Raw genomic sequence first — 22,113 nt, 5'->3', positions numbered from 1 at the left:
TCGCCTTGAAAGATGGTTGTATTATATTTAACAAATATCAGAAAGATCAAAGATGTTATTTTTCAAAGTCCGGGTCTTTCCAAACTACTGTACGTGAACAGCAAAGTGAAAAGACACAACAAACAACAATGGGCCCAATAACACTCTCCTGTAGGAAAGAACAGAAAAATGGAGGACATCCAGGTTTTCTCTGACAGAGACTTCTTTCTAATTCTTTCATTAGTGGTGCTGGGGAGAGTTCTTACCTGTCTCTCCAAAAGAACAGGCCTAACTCTCAAACTCTACAGATCCTTGGAATCCCACCTCCGCGGTTTTCAAACTATGGGTGGCAACCCAGTACTGGGTCATGGAATGTCAGGCACTGGGATCAGGTGAGCAGCCAGGGCGCTAAGGCAGCTACCTGCCTATCCTAGCACCACAGATTGCGCTGCACCCCAGAAGCAGCCGGCAGGCCCAGCTCCTACATGGGGAGAGAGTGCACAGGGCTCCATGCACTGCCCCTGCCCTGGGCACTAGCTCCGCACTCCCACTGGCTGGGGACCTGCTGCTGGCTGCTTCTGAGGGCAGCATGGTCTGTGGTGCCAGGAGAGGCAGGAAGCTGTCTTAGCCGTTCCCCCCCCCCCCCACTGCACTGCTGACCGGGAGCCGCTCAAGGTAAGCCCCTCCCACACCAGCCCTGACCCCCCCCCACACACACACACAAAGATGGAGCCCCCTCCTACAGCCCAAAGCTCTCATCCTCAGCCCCACCCCAGAGCCTCCCCTCTGATCAAAATCTGTTGTGTCAAGAACATCAATGATTTTCTTCAACTGGGTCATGAGAAGAAACGTTTGAAAACCGTTGCTCTATCTTCATCCACCCTGGGCCTGGGTCTCCCACAGCTATTCAGCAGACTCTGGCAGCCAGCAGCGGGGAATGGGGAAGTGAGGCCTATGGAAATGGAATACTGACTCTGGGTGCTTTATTTTCACCTTGAGTTGTGCAGCAAGCAGGCATCGGCATAAGGAGGTGGGGCCAGAGACATAATGCATGCTCTGCATACTGCACCTCTAACCAGACAGATCCCTTCTTAGGTCTGGGGGGAGACGACACTACCTTCATGCATGGGGGGAAAATCTATGTGGAGAGGATCCCCTCTGCCCATGGATCTCAGGAGCACAGTTTAGCACACTAAATAAAACATTTAGCACTCTGGGCTTCACCCTGCTTTAAATCCAATGCAATTTTTGGCTGAATTAGTAATGCAAGACAAGGCCCTAAAGACACATCTTTCCATATTCTCCAAGCAGAAGGGCTGCTTCTACTCCACCAGAAAATAGCAACAAACCTCCTATTAGAAGCCAAATTTGTTCTCCGGAGAAGCAAAGAAATGCCAGAAAGTTCTTTCTGAGACAGTGTCCAAGCTGGGTACAGAACACGGGATTTCTTGTTCTCAGTCCAATGGTCCGACCACTAGGAAATAGTGCCTCAATCAATTTCTCATTACACTTAGTATAAGATCAAAAAGTAAAAATGTTCATGAGTTCAGCGGTTAAGATGTCAAAAAGAACTATACACCCTACTTTTTCAGTAGTGTCAAAGCTACACAATACAATTTTAATTTTCCCTTACATTGAGGTCCTGAATCAGGGGAGCAGTTAAGCACACACACTTAAGTCTATCCTTTTTCTAGGCAGTTCTTAAGTCCCATTGACTTCTATTTAAAATTCAACACATGCTAAGATGCTGTCTTTAAACAGTAATGCTTTCCTGAATCTGGATTTTCTCAAATGATGACCTATAACTAATATAAATGCATATAAGGTTTGTACATGTCCTGGGAAAATGACAAAAGCAATTACTTCTAGTAAAGAATATAAAAGAGCAAAGAGTTGATAAAAGAGAAAAGTTCCATTTCTTCAGAACTTGCAAAGAAGAGACTGAGAAATAACCTCTAGGTTTTTTTATGCCTGTAGTGTAGCAAGAAATATGATTATTTTAGAAATTAAAGATAATTGCTGAAAGTTGTAACAAATACAAAATCCTTAGGCTCAACTTTTACAACTGTCATTTTGTTGCATCACAGTAAAAGTGTTTATAAAAGAGTGATAGTAGTGATTCTAGTTTAAGCTTTCTGATTGTCTAGTTTGCTTTGTTGAGTGAAATTTAAAGTGGATTAAAAATACCAAAATATTTTTATCTAAACAGACAATTATACAGTACCAAAAAATAGGCATACAGTATTTCTCAGTAAGCTCAATCTAGCTGAAAAATAAATGTTACCCTTTTAAATTACTGTTAAAATTATTGTTTCATAAGTTAAACATTTAGATCTTAAGACATTCATATTGCATTATTGTATTTTTAGCTTCAATCTATGAGATTAAAATGTACTGATAAGGCAACAGGGATAAATTATGTACAATTGATATAATAAAACTGAGCTACAAATTACACTGTCTTTGGATAAATCAGTCTCATGCTATTTGTTTAGAACTATGTTACCAAAGAATAAAGGTTCACGTTTTTAGCAGTCACAAACACACCAGCTGACAATTATTCTCTGTGACCTACAAACTGGTGCATAACTGAAACCTTTAAAATGTGAATGTATTTTAATTCTGAAGGAAAAAGACATATCTACAATAAATTAGTGAACTGGTAAATAATGTCTTTCAAAGCACGAGCAGGAAAATACTGAATGGAATTTACAGTTACATTTTTAAGAATACTCAAAAATTGCATCTCTCTCAGGAATAACCATGGTGATTTTAAATTATACATGTAGCATTTTGCCTAAAAATATATAAATAAAGAGACAATCTCAGTTTCCATTCAATGGTAAAAATGAGAAAAACAACCCCCGCCCAAATTTACAGGCCCTTAACTTCAGCAGATAATAAACTGTCAAAACTTTGCTCATTTTGTTGACATAATTTTAAGTCTCATTAAGATTTTAATGGAAACAACATGCCCTACATCTTTTTCATTCCCTGCCCCCAAGTGTATTTTTCCTCCCAATGTTCATGTAGGCAAGTAAAGACTATTTTCTTGTGAGCCAATGCTGGCATCAAACAGACCACAAAAGAGTCTTGTAAAAGACAAGCAACGATTTTAAAGTCTATTATATTTCATATATTCCTCTCTTTAATCTAAGTCTTTTAATCTTGCTTCACTCTAAAATCATTTCTGGTTGACAAGTGTCTCTGACTGGCTTTGTTGAAGCTAAGGGAGCCCACTTTATTAACGTAGGCTGCTGATGTATCCTTTGTTAGATAATCCACATTCAAAACTTTTTTCTCTGACGCCTCTATCGTTAACAGGGGGAAAACTACGAGATGGAATGCTCAACAACATGGAAATGAATACATTTACAAATGAATCTCAGGAAGATCACTTCAGTATGTATGCAAAAGCACAGGGTCTTGTACCCCAAGAGGGCCCACCATGAACTGTCCAGTTTTCTTATAATAATCTGAAGCACAAATTTATTTATATTTTAAAAGCTACTTTGGGGCATCTGGATAAACAGAACTATAACTCTCACACAGCAACTATCCACACTATAAAGAAATTCCACCTTATTTCCTTTTGTTTGTAGTTATTTAATAGAATTTGGTGCCCCATTGTTCTTGTATTTGAGTTAGCTCAAACGTCCCTTTCGGTAGCTAGCCTTTCCATCCTCTTAGTAATGCTGTATACTGGGAGGCTCTTCAGTCCCATTTTTCAACAGAATATAGGTTGAGAGAGCCGGGGGCTCCTAAAGGCTGCTGTGGGGCTCCAGCTGGACTGCCGACCATGATGCCCCGCCCAGCTGGCCCTCCTGCCCTTAGGCTCCCAGGCTCTCTGGTTCAGGAGCATCTGGGGTCCTGCAGGCTCACGGATGTCGCCGGACCAGAGAGTACCCGTTTCTGGAGGTACAATCTATATTGTTACTTCATTTCACTTGGTATAATATTTTTACTCCCTATTTTCACTTACTACAGAGAAACTGATGTAGCTGGTATTTTCTATTCAGAAGCCAAGAAAGCATTTAGACACTGCAGTTTGGGGAGTTCATGCCTGTATGCGCACACACGCGTATATTACAAAGAAAGAGGGTGGGAGTGAGAAAAAGAGAGACAGTGGTTTTAGAACAGATATTGTATCCACCTTTGCCTAACTGGTCTATTTTTAAGCTTTCCAACATCTCGGTTACTTTAAAAACTAAATTTACCTACTTTAAATATTCATTAAAATAGCTACTTTAAAATATTAAATATCACGAGAGAAAACCAGTGCACGTTTGTTCCTTGAACACTAGATGGTGGATATTGAGCCATAGTTTAAAAGTTGGTGATAAGTATGCAGTGCTTCCACCTATGATTAGATCATGCAGTAAAAAAAAAAAAAAAACAACTGGAACGTAAACGGATTTTCAGTGAGTACAGCAAATGAATTATAGGCATGCTGGGATGAACTCAGAACTCACCATGGAGCTTTTATGGAAAAACATCCTGCTCCAAACAGGTAAGGTCTTCATGTAAAGGGGAAAAATGCACAAAAATTAGATGAAAACTCATTATCAACAAGTACAGTGTATCTCATGCTATTAAGATTTAAGATAAAGGTAAACAAAATTTTCATAACTGTTTGCAAAGCCCCTGAAGGTATGTTGAATTCTCAAGTTACAAACATGCTGATGGGGACACATCCTGCAAACACTAATGTAAATAGCCCCACTGACATCAATGTGACTACCCATGGTAGCAATGTTTACAGGATTGGGCCCTTCATGCAGTAGAGACAGCATCCACACGTTGCTGTCAGTTTTAACATGGACAGATTTTGAAAAGTTACACAGTATAATTTTTCTTTTCGAACTATTCTGCCAATGCCTTTTAAGAAGCACTACAGAGGAAAAACAGAGTTGAGGGCCTTAAAACAATGTTCAAATCAACTTTAATAATCAGATTAACAAAGTCAATTAGCATCAACAGCAACAGTTTAGGTGTTTGTTATTAAACGCTTAAAATTTGACGAGAAAAAAAAAATTGTCAGAAAGATCAGTCCTACAACAAATGAATTTCAGGTAGAACAATCGTCTTTTAGGGAAGTTCTCTCTCCACCCTTTTCCCCTTTATAAAACACACTCTTGGAAATTAAAATGCATCACTGTGGCATGACACGCTAGTCTTTTTTCCTTATAAGTTAGTTTGGAAAACAGTAGAGACAAGAATCACTAATTTAAATGTAACATCCAATATAATAGTAAATACTGATGCACAACTTACTATGTTTGGCCACGTATTAAAATTTTCTCTACAGCACAAAGTCAGATTTAAAAACTATTTTCCATAATGTACAGTATAGTTTTTTTAACCAATTCTCCACCCCCACCACCAATTTTTTAATCAGTTTGTTTCTTTTAAATCACCATGGCATAAGCTACAACCACACTGACATTTGTATACAATATGAAAAAAATGATAAATGTAAAGCCATTTATATGCTTGGGGCTTCTATAATCTTTATCTGGGAGCATTTAGCACTACCCATATAATTGGTGCAGTCAATTTAAATGTAGATGTGGCATTACTTTTTCTATACTTTGAGTAAAGGACAAATAATTGCTAAAGTGACATGAAATATTTTTAGCCACCCAAATAAAACAAAAGGCTACCAAAAGGGGCGTAATTACGCATCTATGTTTTCATGTTAAATTTATACAAGTTTGACAAAGGAGCAATACCACAGAACACAGACGTCTTTTTAAGAAATCAGTTATGTAAAGAAAACAAAAATGTTACACCTGCATGCATACTGATCTGAAGATATACTTATCCAAACAGACAAGAAAATTGCAGGGCAATCAAGTAACCCATAAATTACTTTTTTTGTTTTAATATACGTTTTAATTTTCTAGATCAATGGCCAAATTAAAGGTATTACAAGCTCTGCAGCTTTATCATGTACAATATCTCTCTCAAATTAATTTTTTTTCAAACACCTACATACTGGGCATGGGGGTCCCGGTTCTGCATCAAGGTCCACTTAGGAGGAACAATCTACTTTTAATTGGATTAGCTGATTTCTAACAGACAGCAAATTATTGTCCCGCTGACCCAAAAGCCACTCCAAGGATTCATCAGCAGATTAACAAAATGGTGCTGCACTTAAGAAACCTTTGACAATAAAACAACAGAATTCTCCTTTTTCCCCCCTCTATACAAGCCGCTACCAACATATTCAAGAGAAAAAGATCTTCCAGGCCTAAAACTGGAGAGCCATTAGTCAGTGGACTCATCCTGAGACTAGGAGCTAGAAATTTCTACTCTGTAACCCTAGCTGAGTCCTAATTAAAGCCTATAGTTTTTCTTATCTGCCTCAGTTTCTCCATTGGTAAAACAAGAAAAATAATACTTACCTAAGATTAGAAGGACATTGAAATAATTAAAATATTTGTTTGAAAATTTTAGAAATTATTACTAAATAGAACATGTTACCATGAGATTTTTTTTAATCATCAAAATTACCAGTGCCCTTTTAAAAAATAAACTGACAATCCTAGATGTACAATTTTCAGTATAGCTTGGATTTCTCATAGCACAGAGAAACTGCAGCTGCATTTAAAAAATTGCTTACATTCTTACTACAAATACAAAGTCCGTATACATGTAAGAAATCACAGTAATAACCCCATTTTGTTTAGCAGTTCCCTTCTTTCCTTAATTTACAATTCATTTCTGTCATCTTTTACACAAGCAACTGAACATGTCCCACAATTTGCTTCACACAGCATGGTTGGTGTGTTAATAAAAAAAAGACAATATACATATTACAAGACAACCCATCCTTGAATTGACAGCACCAGATGGCTATGCTGGGTGACAATAACACAGCAATGTCAACGCTGGGAAAAAAAAGCCACGGAAGTTCTATGTGCCAATGGCTCGAATGCCAAGAGCACATAAGATAGACTCTTGAGAATTGTCTGCCAGTGGAAAAAATACTAAATGAAGGTGATAATGCTTCATAATTGAAACGGTATTTTTATTGATTCACCTAATATTCAATCATGATTTTTATTTGATTTTCCTGCATTAATATTTTTTTAAAATATGCAACTATTCAAGATCGTAATAAATTCAACACGATCTACTAACCCTCACCTGCCACTGCTACCAGGTTTCACTGATATTTCATAAAGAAATTGTGACATTTGGACAAATGTGGGATAAATCACAATACTTCATACAAACTACAAGAGTTAGAGCTACATTTTTATTACCAAAGTTTAGTAAACTAATCCTTCAGATAATACATAACCATGATTTAAAATGTGCCCCAAATAAAAAGTTTTCAATAAACAAAGAGGCACGCTGATCGCTGTCTCTAAGTTTTTTCATTGATTAAGTTTTAATGCATGTTTGACTTTTTTCAGTTGTTGTTACCTACGTAATTGGATCATGATATTGCTCTTTTTATTTTTGTTTGCATCACTAACCGGACCTGGGATAAATTAAACTCTTAGGAGTCAAAATACATCAAACGGATATCAGTGATTTTCTGAACAAATAGTACACGAGATGGGAAACATTAAAATGATAAAATCTCAGCTTGTTTCAACATCAGAGACTTTATCTACACTTCCCTCTCTTTATTTAAAAAAACGGGGGGGAGGACGGGAAATGGATAAAGTTTCAAATATATGAACCCAAACCTTTCAAAGAGGAAAAATCAGATTTGTTCCTGTTCTTATAAGGAGCGCTGCAAGGCTTTGTTTTGGCATGAGACAGAAATTGACATATCGGGGTTTCAGTGTAGCTATATTATATTTGAGACTGAAGTATGATACTAACATAAATGACCATCCCTTGAGAAATTTAAAATGAATGCTGCTGTCAAAGAAGCAAACATTTACAAGAGTTTTCCTTTGTAGCAATTACTTTATCATTTATTTCCTCCTCTCTATTACAGGTCATCCATTCTACTACGTTCGTAGGAACTGGAAATTAAATACAATTCACTCCGCTGGAAAAGGACGTATTTATAAAAGGCCAAATGCAAACACAAAGGTTTCCTCCAATTAATACATTCAAGTATTGTATTTTATTTAAATGGTCCTAAGATGGTCAGATTCCCTAGTTTTTTATTGCTTCTCTCAGGATAAATAATTTGTCCCTATATAGCAAACCTCCTTTTATGATTTATAAGCACTTTGCAAAAAAAAAAAAAAAAAAAAAAAAAAATTCATCGGGACACATACCACTTTTCCAAAGGAAGTCAGTATTAACTGTTCCTATCTGTTGACTGGAAAACTGAGACAAGAGGTTCAGTGAGTTACTCAGGGACACACTGGAAATCCGAGGAGGAGCCTACGTGTCCCAGCTCACATGCCCATACCTTAACCACAAGGTCGTCCTTCCTTGAAAAGGTTGAGAGTCCCTTTGAGGAACCTTTTGTGGTGTTAAAGTGTTGACAGGACAAACCGCAGGAAAGCGAGTCAAGAGGTTTGTAAAAAATGGGGGTAAGAGTGATGTGCCAAGTGCAGATGGGAGAATAGACAGTTTAGGAGAAAGCGGTGGGGGAATGCAACTGCCAAGGGAAGAAGCAAAGGAAGGGGACCAAAGAAAGAACAGTTATGGGAAACAAGGGATGCCATCTTTCTTGAGTTCACTCTCTGGTATTCAACACTAGGGCTACGTCTAGACTGCAAGCCTCTTTCGAAAGAGGCTTTTTCAAAAGATACTTTCGAAAAAGCCTCTTTCGAAAAAGAGCGTCTAGACTGCAAGCAGTACTTTCGAAAAAGCAAGCCGCTTTTTCGAAACAAAGCACCCAGGCAGTCTGGATGCTCTCTTTCGAAAAAGCCCTGTTTGCATTCAAGAACACCTTTTTTCGAAGAGCACTTTCGAAAAAAGGCATTCTTCCTCGTGAAATGAGGTTTTCCGCCGTCAAAAGAAAAGCTGCGTTCTTTCGATTTAATTTCAAAAGAACGCGGCTGTAGACTAGACGCAGGTGACGTTTTTTCAAAAAAAGGCTACTTTTTTCGAAAAAACCCTTGAGTATGGACACAGCGTAGGGGTGTAACATGCTTTCAAAAGAAAGGAGCTTAAAGAGTGGTCAGAAAATGTTCTAAGTTCCGTAGGCTTATTTGACAAAAAAGCTCCAATGATAAAACAACCTAATGACTCAACTCCTGGTTCTTGTGTGTCATTCCCATGGGACTATTGTAGACTCATTCTGAAAGTTTACTCCTCCCTGGCTGCCAAAAAAAGAACATGTTGATCTGAGATGGATAATATTAAGGACATTGATTAATCTTTTTACATGAAACATATTTGGTTGTCCTGGGAAAAACTAGAACCAAAAAAACTATTTGCTTGATAAATACAGTTATAAATTATGATTATATATTCTAATCAAAAGGGGGTTTTTAAGACTCTAAATAACTAACAATGCTGATTAGTCTAAAGCTAGGAGTTATCTGTTGTTGTTTTAATCTTTCTGGAATTGTACCATCATAGATTAAAAATGTGATTTTTAAAAGAAAAAGAAAAAGAATCAATTTTGATGACCATCGTCTAGTAGTTATAAAATCCAATTGATTTCAAGCACTCCCTCCTTCTCTGATCACAGCACAATCGCAAGGTTAAGCAGCTGCTTCCAAAGAGTGCCTTGTTTCCTTGAAGCACTGCTTAAAGGTGCTGACCATGTAGGTGTAAATACATCTGTCTTTTGCCATTTGTAGTAATACATGCCTCCTACACTTCTCAGAACCAGGCAGATGGTCCCTGTCCTGTCTAAATATTACATTGTACAGACGTACATTGCTATGTGTTTCTAGAAATATGAGGGCAGATGTTAAATATGTCCAACACACGCTTTGCCCCCTGGAGGTTTAAGTTAAGGCTGCTGTCTCTATTTCGCCATTTTAGGCATGCCAGGATTCTTGGATCCTAGGCATTCCTCTTAAATCTCTGCTTTGTAAATAGAGCTTTTCATGTTAATTTTGTGTACTCTCGTCAAATATTTTGGACACAGAATAAAAGAAGGCAGCCATGAGCTTAGTATTACACATTTATAGGATTTGCTGAAAATTATCAGCCCCATTCATGAAAAGTATTATTACATAGCTGGGGTCCCTTTCCATGACCATTTCTCACTACATAAGCCTCACCGAATATTTTATACTCCATTCATTTCTAAAAAAATACATAAAATAATTGGATAGGACCAACCTGGTGACTAGAAAGTTTACACACAGAAAAATCTGAGCATGGACTACACATGTAAGAGAGGTAAGAATTAATAAGTGAATGTGAGGAAAGATTTGAGTTACTTTTTCCTGACTTGTACAAAATTTCAATGGCAGTGCCAGCACTTTTTAAAAATAAAGTGCCTTAGAAAAGGCAGCAAAAATAAACTGCGGTAAATCAAACAACTGGGGCCTCACACAAAGTCAACGCTGACTTCTATCTTCCTCTTCTGTCCTTCCAATCATGTTCATTTCTTCCTCACACCTCCACAGGTTTCTTGTCTCCTTCAACCATCTCTATTGTTCTCAGGTACTAAGTGGCCTATTAATGTGGTTCAGGCTCCCTGTACTCACCTTCAAGAGTCTACACATCCGTGCAGAAACCTACTCTCTCAGACCCTCCTCCTCCTGCTGCTGTGCTGCTCCCAGTCCTTTTGCTCAACTTCCATCTCCTTCTCCCACATGACTTAGTACGTCTTTTGAGGCACCCGACAGACCTTCCCTCCATCTGGCCACTAGTCTCCCACCTTCTCTTCCTTACTCACTTTCTTTGCAGCACTCTTCTCCGTACTCCGTTTACCACCCTTATCTGTGATTATATTTGCAAAAAAAGAAAACAAGCCCTTGCAATGCATGCATGGAAGAAGTTAACTACCCTTTTCTCTGGTCCCTGACTCCTCTTTGTTCCTCATGTTCAGTCTACAATTCTATGCACAGTTCAGGGGTAAATTGTCTGAGGTGCTGAGCATTTACAACTTTCACCAAAGGCAAGAGGTAGCATCACTTTTCAGTTCACAAGTCATCAATAAGGCCAACCAAACTGCCATTCGCATCAGTGGGTACACAACAGGGTGGTTAGATGATATGACCTTTAGAGCCCTACCAGGCACCTCTGTACAGCTATGTAAAATCATAAAGATAAATACATTTTATAAACTATCCCTGACATCATATCAGAGAACCAGAAATTAACCAGAATAAAGATGACAATCCTGAAATCCTTACCTGGTTCTTACTCAGATAAAACTCCCACTGAAGGGCACAAAAGTGAAATTCACCAGTCCCCATCTGAAATCTGGGTATTGTGGCTTTGAGCCAGGAACTAAGTGGGGGTCGCAAGATGGTGCTTACTCACCAGCACCCAAACTCCTTGAATACCATGTGGATAGGAAAGAGGCTATGCTAAAGTATCCCCATAAGCAAACTTCTCATGCAGATAAATGCCTCAGTCAATAAGGGAATGAATGAGACAAACTTTAAAAATACAATTATAATAGTCAGCCTTTTAGGGATCTGAGCTTCTCCAGGAAGAGGAAGGTGGGATAAATCTATATTGAGAGACTTTATTCATGAACTGCAGACGTTTTCTGATTTCTTCAGAGACAGTTGGCTATTTAAGTATACAAAATATCAACGGCCAGCAAATACTGGTTAATTTCAGATGCACGTACCCCAAAATTTAAAAATCTATGACATCTGAATTTATCTTGTGTGTCTCAGCTAAGTGTGGCTAGTTTAAAAAGACTTACTTGTCTTATTTAATAAATAGTAATGTACACTTATTTAGTAGTGCTTTTCATACTGAAGGATCCTAAAGTGCTTTATACACTCTATACACAAAACAACTGAAATATATGTTGGATGGATGGTGAAAATCCAGAAGCGGACAGCGTGCTGTAGAGCAGTCAGTGGAAAAGGCAATTTTGACCAAGGAGATGGCAGCAAACACATCTTTTAAAAATTACATATGCCCTCCTACAGAAAGGAGAATTTAAATATGTGGCAGCAGATGTATGTACTTCAAACCCAAGTCTTAGTCAACTGTACTAAGTTCAGGAAATCAGGGTGAGAAGTTCTGTGGAGGTAATAGGGATGTCAGTGGTTTACCAGATTACTGGTTAACCGGTGACCCAGCCAGGCAGGCGCAGCCCCGATGAGGGAAGGGAGCTGTTGCAGCCTTCCCGTATCGCAGGTGGAGAAGAGGGGGAAGGCACGCCTGCCCGGGAGGAACAGCCCCTGCCCGCTCCTGTTTAAACGTTATATTTAACCGGTTAACTGCTTATTCGGTTAACTGATTAAATGGGATTTTATATCCCTAGGAAGTAATCCACCAAATAGGGGGTCTTAATATCATCATTTGTGGATCCGTTCTCCACTATGCTAGGTGCTATATAAAAAGGCAGCTCCTTTGTAAGTACCCATGAGTGACTGCTGTGACGGATCAATGCAATCAGAAGAAAATGTATCTAGTCTTCCTTATCTTCATGCAAGGTGCATGGGATGTATAGAAGCTGGTGAAAATGAGGAGGATTCTCAAGGTTCTGATGAGTTATGTTTTATAAAAAAAAATATTTAAAGACTGGCTCAATAGGGTACTGGCAGGAAAACAGATTTATGTCCATATGATTTTTCTAAATACGTACCTATATTCCCCTGGTTTGCTGCCTTTCCATACATGATACACAACTACCAATATGGCTGAAGAATTTAGAAATCAAAAGCATATTAAAAGCAAGTTTTATTTAAGGTGGAATGTATTCAAGAACTCAATATTTGATCCCATATAAATCAACTCACAGTTCCTACTTTTCCTTATACAGAACAACAGAACACTAGTGTAGAATATGAGCATAGAGTTGTTGCAAGAAAATGATCCATCCAAACAAATATTTATGCTTCTGAATTCTTAGACAGATCTGTTTTATGTTTTTTTACATAATTGGCATTGTTATTCTTACTTTCTACCCCATTTTGTGCCACTGAATTATATGCACACTGAAAACAAAAAGCATAAATCAGAAAAGCTTCATTAACATTCATCGTGAATTAGCATAATCAATTAGTTCTGTGAGTATTTTGTCAACGATCTACAAATAGTTTTAATAAGAAATTACACTTACCCTGTGCGTTTGGTGATAGTCCCTAAGGTCATTGGCTGTTTGATTTGTGCAAGAGGCACCACCACAGTCAAACTGGGAAGAGGCAAGAGTCGTGGGTTCCCAGGATTATTATTAGTAAAATTATTGTAAGTATCTTGGCTATTCAGTTTACCTTGAAGGAATGGAAAAAAAATAAAAAAAAATAATTACTGGAAACTTTTCTTCATTTATCTTTTCTGACAACAATCTAAAATTGAGAGTTTAAAATATACACTAATAGATTTCTATTGATGAAGAAAAAGAAAAAAATCTCTACAGAATTCATCTTAAAACTACAGAAAAATATACAGAAGCTGATAAACAGTAATAAAATTATTTTTTATATCTAAGGAGATGGGAAAAATTGTCGCCTAGTGTAATAAAGTCAATCATGGTGATACTGTTCTAGTGAGTGAATTTCTCATATCAAGAAATTTCAAAGTCCAACTAAAGAAGCAGACTCCAAATCCAAACTGTCTATGGAAAAGGTAAACATTCTAGAAAGGATTTTTTTTCATCCTGTAATATCTCTTACTGTGCTTTACATTGAGAAGTTCTGAACAGAACTTTTTTGCTGCCTGCATGGGTGAAGGGAATAGCAACTAGCTTCACTGACAAAGGGATAGAAAAATATATTTATATAAAGAATAAAATGAAGGAAAATTAAGCTAAAATAACTGAAAAATCAAGAGTTTATTATGCAAAGAAACAAACTTCATAGTCCTGAAAAACAAGAGAAATAAAATAGCCAAAATAAGTATTTTTAAATGAGAAAGAACATCCCCCCCCCACTAAACTTGTTTTTTGTTTCAAATTACTAAGTCACAAGGTCTGTTTTGGATATATGCTTACTTTAGATATGCTTCCCTACTTTCTGTATCATTCTGCAACAGCAACCTTCTATTCGTCAGTTAGAAAAGGAAACTAGCTACAAATTTCATGGCCAACAAGGAAAGAAAGCAAAGAAAGAAAGCAAAGAAAGAAAGAAACCAAAGAAGCCAAAGAAAGAAAGAAAGAAAGAAACTAAACAAAAAAGGGGCCAGTCTGTTTATAATAGAATCAAAAGTGCTTTAAATAGACAAGCAACTGTGAATTAAAAGGTTTAGATCATTAACTTGTTTTTCTGTGTCCCTATAATGCTGTGAAATGCTGGCTTTGTCCTTAATAAAAAGGAAGCCATATTGGGAATTAAGTTCCTAAACAACCGATGCATTCTACATAGATATTATACAAATCCCAGGCCAAATCCATACAATCCTGACTGAAGTGCAGCCACCTTTTTTTCAAGGAAGAATAACAGCAAAGAAAAGAGTTTCTCACAGGAAGCAGGCTGAAAAGCTATAATGGTACTTCAGATGGATTGAAGATAGGAAAAGGAAGGCGGAAAAATCTTAATGAATGTCTCATCTTCCTAAAGACACTCAATGCTTCCTTTAGCTTCCTTTTAATACTATATAACCGTTAGCTTGGGGTTTTGTGTTTGTTTTTCTACCAAGTATGTAGAACTCATTGTTTTAGGAAAGCACACAAACAAAAAACAAAACAAAACAAAAAGATGAAATTGCAAAGTGTATTTTGTGTTAGATATCTGGTCTGAGCATTAATCAGCATGTTTTAAAAGAAATGACAAAGCCTGAATTAATAATCAGTGTTCTGAATAGTCTCCAAGTTCGGACTTCATTTATAAGTATAGAGATTTTCCTGAACTAACTTGGGAAAGAAATACATAGAAAGAAAAAAACCCTTCATGTTTAAATTAAGCCTGCAGCTTCAACTCCTTTTTTAAAAAAAATCTAGTGAGTTTCCTTGAAGATTCATTCTTGGTTCATATGGAAAGACTAACATTTTCTACATTTCGCTGTAATTAGTTACTATAATATGTCATCAAGACGCTTTTTAATAAATGTGTTCTTCTCTATATATTCAATATAAACAGCAACGTTCAACACAGAAAACAGTGATGCTCACAAAAGTGATTCCAAATATCTACATCTTGTTTGCTGAATTCTGTTAGGAATATGATGGCTAATTGTCATTTTGCACTGATCAAGTTCTGCACCCCATCCGCCTGTTGCAACAGTAATTTATATACAGTACATACCATGAATCCATAATTACTCAAGGCACTCAAATCTCAGTACCATACAGCAATTAATTAGCTTTCCAAATGCAAAGCTGCCACTGAATTCAATAGGATTTCTTAGTGCAGGAAAAGTGAGTAATCATAAATTAGATCTACGCTGAAAAATGCCAAGCTCCTTCAACTCCCATTAAAGTTGAGGGATCCTGTGGGGCAGCTGAGGACACTTAGCTGTTTGGAGGATTAGATCCTCCTTCAGGAATCTGAAAAGATACCAATACATGCCCATGTGCACCAATTAGTCACTGTAATGTTTGTACTTTACAGAGTGAAGGGCTTAAGGGTTAGTGACATTCTTGAGTTGTTTGATACATTATGCGTTGCTTTACTTTTTACATTAAATATTTTTATGCTGTCTTTAATGACAACCAAAGAAAGACAAGAAGAAAAAAGAAAAGAACAAAGATATATTAAAAGGGAAATAAAGATGCTTAACAGATGAGAAATTAGAAAATATAATGTTCTTTTTCACTTGTGTGCTTGTGTTTTGCGAACGCACTAACGTAGATTTTATTTACTTTTTTAGAAGCAACGTACAAAGAATTGTTACCGTAAATCCTATTTCAATTCCTACCTCAATCATACTGCAGTCACTTTGCAGAAACTAAGTCAGAATTAACAAAGAAGTGATACTTAACTACATGAGGTTTGTTTTCAAGACTGTGACTTCTGGTTCTTTAACCTACCTTGGAAAACCAATCCTACACACTTTCTTTTCTGTTGTTTTTAACAAAACACTACGCCATTTATTATATTAAATGAAAACACTTTCCCTTCAATCATCACCAGTGTTATCACTTAGACCTGCACTAGAAGCAAGATGCTCTCATTATAACCTTTTGCAGATATTTTCTACAGAACCATATTCATTGCTGTCAGTTGAAAACTGCATAAAAATAACTATATGTTTAAAATCAAAGTTTCATTATTCACAAGCATTGCTTACAGACTGTGCAAACAGTCACTCTGCCTTTGGGATGAAAGAGGGGCGTTACAAAGTAACTAGATGTAGGTAAGAAACAAGATGTTTGGCTTGTTCATAATTTCTAGGACAGAAGGATCTTTTGAGTCCAGATACCTTAGATTTAAAAATAAAGTTTCCCTGACTGAAAGGATACAAGTTTAAATTAAAAATTAACCAACCCAGTCATCAAAATACTCAACATTTCACAGCAGAAATGAAGTTTAAAGTAAAAGAACCAAACATAACAGATGCAACCAAATACCTACCAATCTACACTTTCTTTTAAGCCAAGTTTAGTGGCATAATTTTGAAATTAAATTCACCAGTTATGGTGCAAATCAAATAAATAATCATAATGGTGCAAAAGGGTTAAGAGAAAAATTTTAGTTTTTTCAGGAGTGAGTAATTTGCTAGATAATTTGACTTTTAAATAAGCGCTACTTAGTGCAGATGAATCAGGTTAGGAAAAAATGTAACTTTATATAGAAAGTAATAATTGCTTTCATTTGAATTATATTTGGATACTTTTAGTATGGAAATGTACAATAAAGTGGTATCTCTATTGTCTGGACAATGTTGCCTCAGTCCCATCATAAAGATATAACCTTGACTTCTTAATTGCATAGCCGTGGGGATACAGTAAATGCACTCTGTGACTAGGTTTTCTTTATCATGCATTCAGCAAGGGTTATATTGTACATCCACTACTGGAAAGAAGTGGTGTTCCATAGATTACATTTAGCAGCTCAGGGTTTTTTAAAACTTTGTACATGCTATTGTATCTGTCCAAAAACCCAATAAAAAAATTACAGCCCCCTCCGCTCTGGTCCTCTAGCCCTTAGAAGCATGCAACTCCCATTGTAGCAAATGGGAATTTTCCACTCAAGACAGTAGGATCAGGCCAAAAAAGCACAAAGAATGCAGTCAAGCATCAACACTATTTCCACAGCTCAAGCAGTTGTTGATTCCCTGTCAAACAACACAGCAACCCAAGTTTAAGGCTGCCAGAAATATCAACATCATTTGGTACAGTGAAGAATCATTCAGCATCGCACTGACAAATTATTCTGCAGAATGTATAGCGGTTAAATCAACACTTCAAATATACCTATTGGTAAGCAACAAAAAGCAGGTCTACAGTTGCAACAGACTAGCTTTCCTAAATGTTGAAAATTTAGCCTGAAATGACATGCTCATTTCAGAACCTTGTTTTCATACTGACAATTGCGCATAAATCAGGCAGGATCCTGCCTGATTGACTTTTCCAAGAATACCTTCTATAGCAATCCATTCAGAGGGAACTTAAACAACAACAACAACAACAACAAACAAACAAACAAACAAAAACCTCCTGGCACCTTTATAATAGACATGCCTTCGTAAGGACTGGAGGCAGAACATTTTCACTAGCACATCCCTAGCTGTGGATCTCTCTTCTTTGGTGATCTGCCAGTGTCTGAGTTCACTGACCTTCAGAGTTCAGAGCAAGATGCATCATTTTGGTTAAGTATTTATCTGTCTATGGGATATTACTGGAGAGGGGTCCGTCCCCCCCCACCCCGTCGGGCTGTGCAAGAAGGATCTGTTTTTACCATCATTTGTGGTCATGTTAAGGTTGTTGTGGGATTTTTTACATGTGCATCATGTCCCTTCCCTGTATCTTGGCACTCCCAGGTCCCAGTCAAGGGCCAGAACACCAACCCAAAGACAGGTTTTGCAAAAATTCCAAGCCTAATTTTACAGGTTCAAGAGGAAGAGAAAGTTTGGATAAGCATCCAAACACCTACACTGAGCTAAACCCAAATCCTAAACTTAAGTCTTTTTTTGCCCTGAATCCAAATTCAGCTTTTTGTATTTCCATTACTGCAACTGGTTCTTGTTTTAGTTGCAGCTGTTGCTGAATTTCAATCAATGAATGTTTACAAGGAGACATACAGACAGAGAATAAGCCATGAAATTAGATGAAATTCATGGGATGCTCTTGCCTTTTTAAAAGGTATTCTAACAGCAGACAATTATTACAAAGGACATTTCACTGGATAAAGTCTGCCTACTGAGGCATGAAAAAAATAATTCACTAGTTCTATCTTGCGTACCTACTGGCATAAAGTCTAGAATAAGTAAACCTCCTGTGATCCATTCAGTGTTCTGAGGTTTGTTTTTTGTTTTTTCTTCCTCTCCATGCATTTTATACCACAAATACTCACAGGAGAAATGGATTAAGTTGATGATAAAAGCGAAGAGAGAAAATAACAATGGGCTTTGTTATTACACAGAGCGAACAGGCTGTCATGTCAACTTTGCAGGGGTATATTCCCAAACCAGTCATCATTAACATACTCACTTCCACTGAAAAAAGGGAGGCCTGAAAACGCCGGACAAAAGAAATCCCAAAAGACAAAGTAAAAACAAATTAAAAGCACCATTATAAAACACAGATGCTATAAGAAAAATAAACTTCACAAGATTTACTGGTTTTTGACAAAGTTGGACATTTGTGGAAAAGACATCAGCCGCAACTCTCAGGTAATGCCATTGCAAGACTAATGTCATTTCAGTTTTACCTTTGCCCACCCCCTTAAAAAAAAAGCAGATTATGAAGAGTTCTTAGCTGCTGAATACATTGACTGAGGATATATGAAAGTGGCAAATCACCAGGACCAAGGTACTTCTGAAAACTGGGCATTGGGTCGATGACTGCTATAGACAAACTTTTACAATATTTCTGAAGTTTACTTCAAAAAGCAAACCCAGAATAATGTACTGTAGGCAGCTAATTCATACAATATAAATGACAGAGTGAGTTGCACATTTTTACTTTTTTGAGAACTGAATTTTTCCAGATATGACAGAAAACTTCACTTTGACCAAAACATGCTGGATTACTTCTAATACGTTATAAAAACAAGCTGCATACTGAGTTGATCCATGATAGATTGGGCTTGGTCTGCAGTCAGGTAAGATACCAAGGCGCGCCTTCCTATAGAAAATTGCACTTTTAGAACTGACAATAAAAAGTTGTGGTTACTTAAGGAGCAAACCCCATCAAGTGTTGATGGCCACCAACTTCCATTAACTAGAGAAAGGGATATCTAGAACTTCACTGTCAGGCTCTCAAATCACATGTGCACTTTCTAATTAATATAGGAAGGGGAATAAACACCAGAATACAGGTACATTCAAATACAGCTTATATATGCTACTGACTAAATTTCCCCATGCAATTTTAGCTGGATACAGTATTGTAGCACTGACTCATGTCAGCTGTTGTGGGATGGTAGTGTGTACTGTGACATTTCACTCTGAACATAAGTAAGGCAAGCAGGTTTTGGCCCTACATAAGGTTTTATATTAGGAGATTGGGAATAATAAGCATTCAATTTGTTCAGCATTGTTTCCAGGAAAAAAAACCTTAGTAGAACTGAACTTCTCTTAGCTATATAATAAAATGATAAGTTTTTTAAAATTATCCTGTATTTCCTTGTGTTCTCATTCTTCCTTGTATTATTCCAATAAAACTAATAAGTAACACAATTTTGGCATTTAAAATCAAAAGTGCTTGGTCTGCTTTTAATATCTTACCATACTTAACAGACTAAAATTTAAACTGCACCAAATATTTTAACAGAGTTAACATCAAGTATCTAATATCCTGCAACTTACTGACTGTACGTAAAACACACAATAACTTGAGTCTACACAATCACTGGCAGACTACGCAACAAGAAAATGAAGCTTTTTTAGCCCTCATTTGCTTCCTATTGTAAAAGATTCCTCCACCCAATACTAATGATTCAACGCACAACAAATACAATCCTTTCTAAATTTAAGAGAGGATACTGTTAAAAAAAAAAATGCGTGTGGCAGTTTGTTTTGGTTTTTATTCAACACGAAAAGTCTCATAGATGAGAATGAAAAGCTTCCCAGATACAGTCCCAGGACTTTCACCCTTGTTTCTGACCTTTCCTCAGACATGTTCCAGTATAATCTGTAATCTACTAGAGTCGGAAGAGGAAACAACGGTGCCCTGGTGAGAAACACTGCCTTGTGACCCAAACAGAGAACTCTGTGCAAGCAATGCTGGCTCACAGAAGCAGGCTGGGAGGGTATTACAGATCATTTGATAATATTTTAATTAATTAACAACACCCAACATTAATTACTGTCAAAGAACATTTTTCTTTGAAGATGCCACATATTTAAATCTCCCCACAAATATTACGTTTTTCCTGAGAATTGGATATGCAGTTACAGGAAACTTTCTAGTTCTAATTAAAATAACCACTACCTCTTAACATTGCAACTGTTTCATGTAGCAAACTGCTAAGAACAAGATTCATTTCACAGCCTAAGTCTGAATATTTCCAGCAACACTTTTATTAGACACAAACAGACTTATAGCTATGGCTGCTATACACAGGGTAGGCACTCTTCAAGTCAAATTTTTCAAAGTTACAGTGGTGTAAATCCAAAGTAAATCACACAAGGCAGAAATGTTTACACTGATGGGAGCAGAATTTGGCCTTTCGTCTTCATGAAGTTTAAAACCACTTTTTTTGTTGGTGTTCTATAAAATGGCTGCATCTGTTCTCGTGAATGCACTGGGAAAGCAGACCTTTCCTTGTCTACGTAGGAAAAGATGAAGCATTTGATGACAACAGGAAAGCCGGTGCACTTACAACGCTCCCCTGAGAGGCACATGCACTAGTCCAAGTGTCTCCAGGTATAGGGAAAGCAAAACTTCTCTGCCTGGCTGGTGGAAGGAAAGTGCCCCTCTGGCCCGGGATCTCACCCCTTCGATCTTTGCAGGCTTTTATACCACACCCATCTGTGCACTTCTCCACTGCACCCATCCATTCCCCAACTGTGGCTTCCACTACTTCCCTCCCTACGCTATCTCCAGTTGCAAAAAACCTTTCACTGCCCCAACCACAAGCTAGTCTGACACCCTCAAATCCTCTTTAGTCCCAGCGGGTAGGGGCAGAGGAACTTACACCATTCACTACCACTCGCACCTCCCTGCAAGGGTATATTTACAATGCAATTAGACACCTGCAGCTGGCTCATGCTAAGGGATTGTTTAACTCCGGCACAGATGCGTTGGACTGCAGGCAGCTCAAGCTCGACCCTACTACCTCGCAAGATCCAGCCAGAGCATCTACAACACAATTGAACAGTGAGCCAGTGTGCCAGCCGGGGGGGGAGGGGGAGGGTTCATTTCAGTGTAGACATCTCCTAGAGGTGAAATATTGAAAACTCTGACTCTGCTTAGGATTAGAACCCACGGCCTGGGAATCTGTACAAGCTGTCGGTGATATACGGCAGGCAAATACTTGTATTTTGCACATGCTTTTTTTTTTTTTTTTAATGGAAATTAAATCTTTGGTGGCACACGCACTGACGCAAGGGTGGAGACCTATGCAACTGTGCCTGAAGTAGCCCCGGTGACCGGATAGCAAGCCTCTTGTGCATACATACGTGGCGTCCCATGCTAGCAGCTGTGAGACCTTGCCAGGGAAACATCCATGATCTTAGCTAACTCCTAATAAAATCTCTCACAGGAAACTTGAACCTAAGATCTGTTCCCATGACAATTTCTCCTCCTCCTCCCTTGCACCAGGAACACTTTGTTATGCTAAGAGTTACTTGTAAAAGTGGCAAGGATAAAAAAGCGCTGAAGCTTTTGGCTTGGGAAAAGAGGGAATATAAATAAAAGCTTGCGTTGAATTTGTAAACAGGTTTAAAAGTAGATCAGGGCCAATGTCTGATTGCATAATAACCTTTCAGGGTCCCTTTCACTGAAAATATTGTTGGCCCAACCCTACAATCCGGAGGGTAAAACTTGCACTGACATGAAAAAACAAAAGCCAAACC

At 37.7% G+C, this 22,113-nt stretch overlaps 1 protein-coding gene across 11 annotated transcripts in view; it reads right to left on the bottom strand.

The window, feature by feature from the left end:
- Positions 1 to 22,113, bottom strand: part of BCAS3 (BCAS3 microtubule associated cell migration factor) — a 590,230-nt gene that overhangs the window by 358,045 nt on the left and 210,072 nt on the right. For 9 of the 11 annotated variants that reach the window (XM_014581354.4, XM_014581355.4, XM_025179224.3 and 6 more), the window contains exons 16-17: positions 13,118 to 13,268; positions 4,452 to 4,496 (exon numbers count right to left, since the gene is read on the bottom strand). In XM_014581354.4, the coding sequence (XP_014436840.1) occupies positions 4,452 to 4,496; positions 13,118 to 13,268 (196 nt within the window). The remainder of the gene's footprint in view (positions 1 to 4,451; positions 4,497 to 13,117; positions 13,269 to 22,113) is intronic. The other 2 variants (XM_075904720.2, XM_075904718.2) reach the window with 1 other exon arrangement.

This window comes from Pelodiscus sinensis, chromosome 21 (assembly GCF_052426305.1).
Source record: "Pelodiscus sinensis isolate ZL-2025 chromosome 21, ASM5242630v1, whole genome shotgun sequence".
Lineage (NCBI taxonomy): Eukaryota > Metazoa > Chordata > Testudines > Trionychidae > Pelodiscus > Pelodiscus sinensis.
The sequence above is the reverse complement of the archived record's forward strand: the minus strand, read 5'-3'. Positions and strand labels throughout refer to the sequence as shown.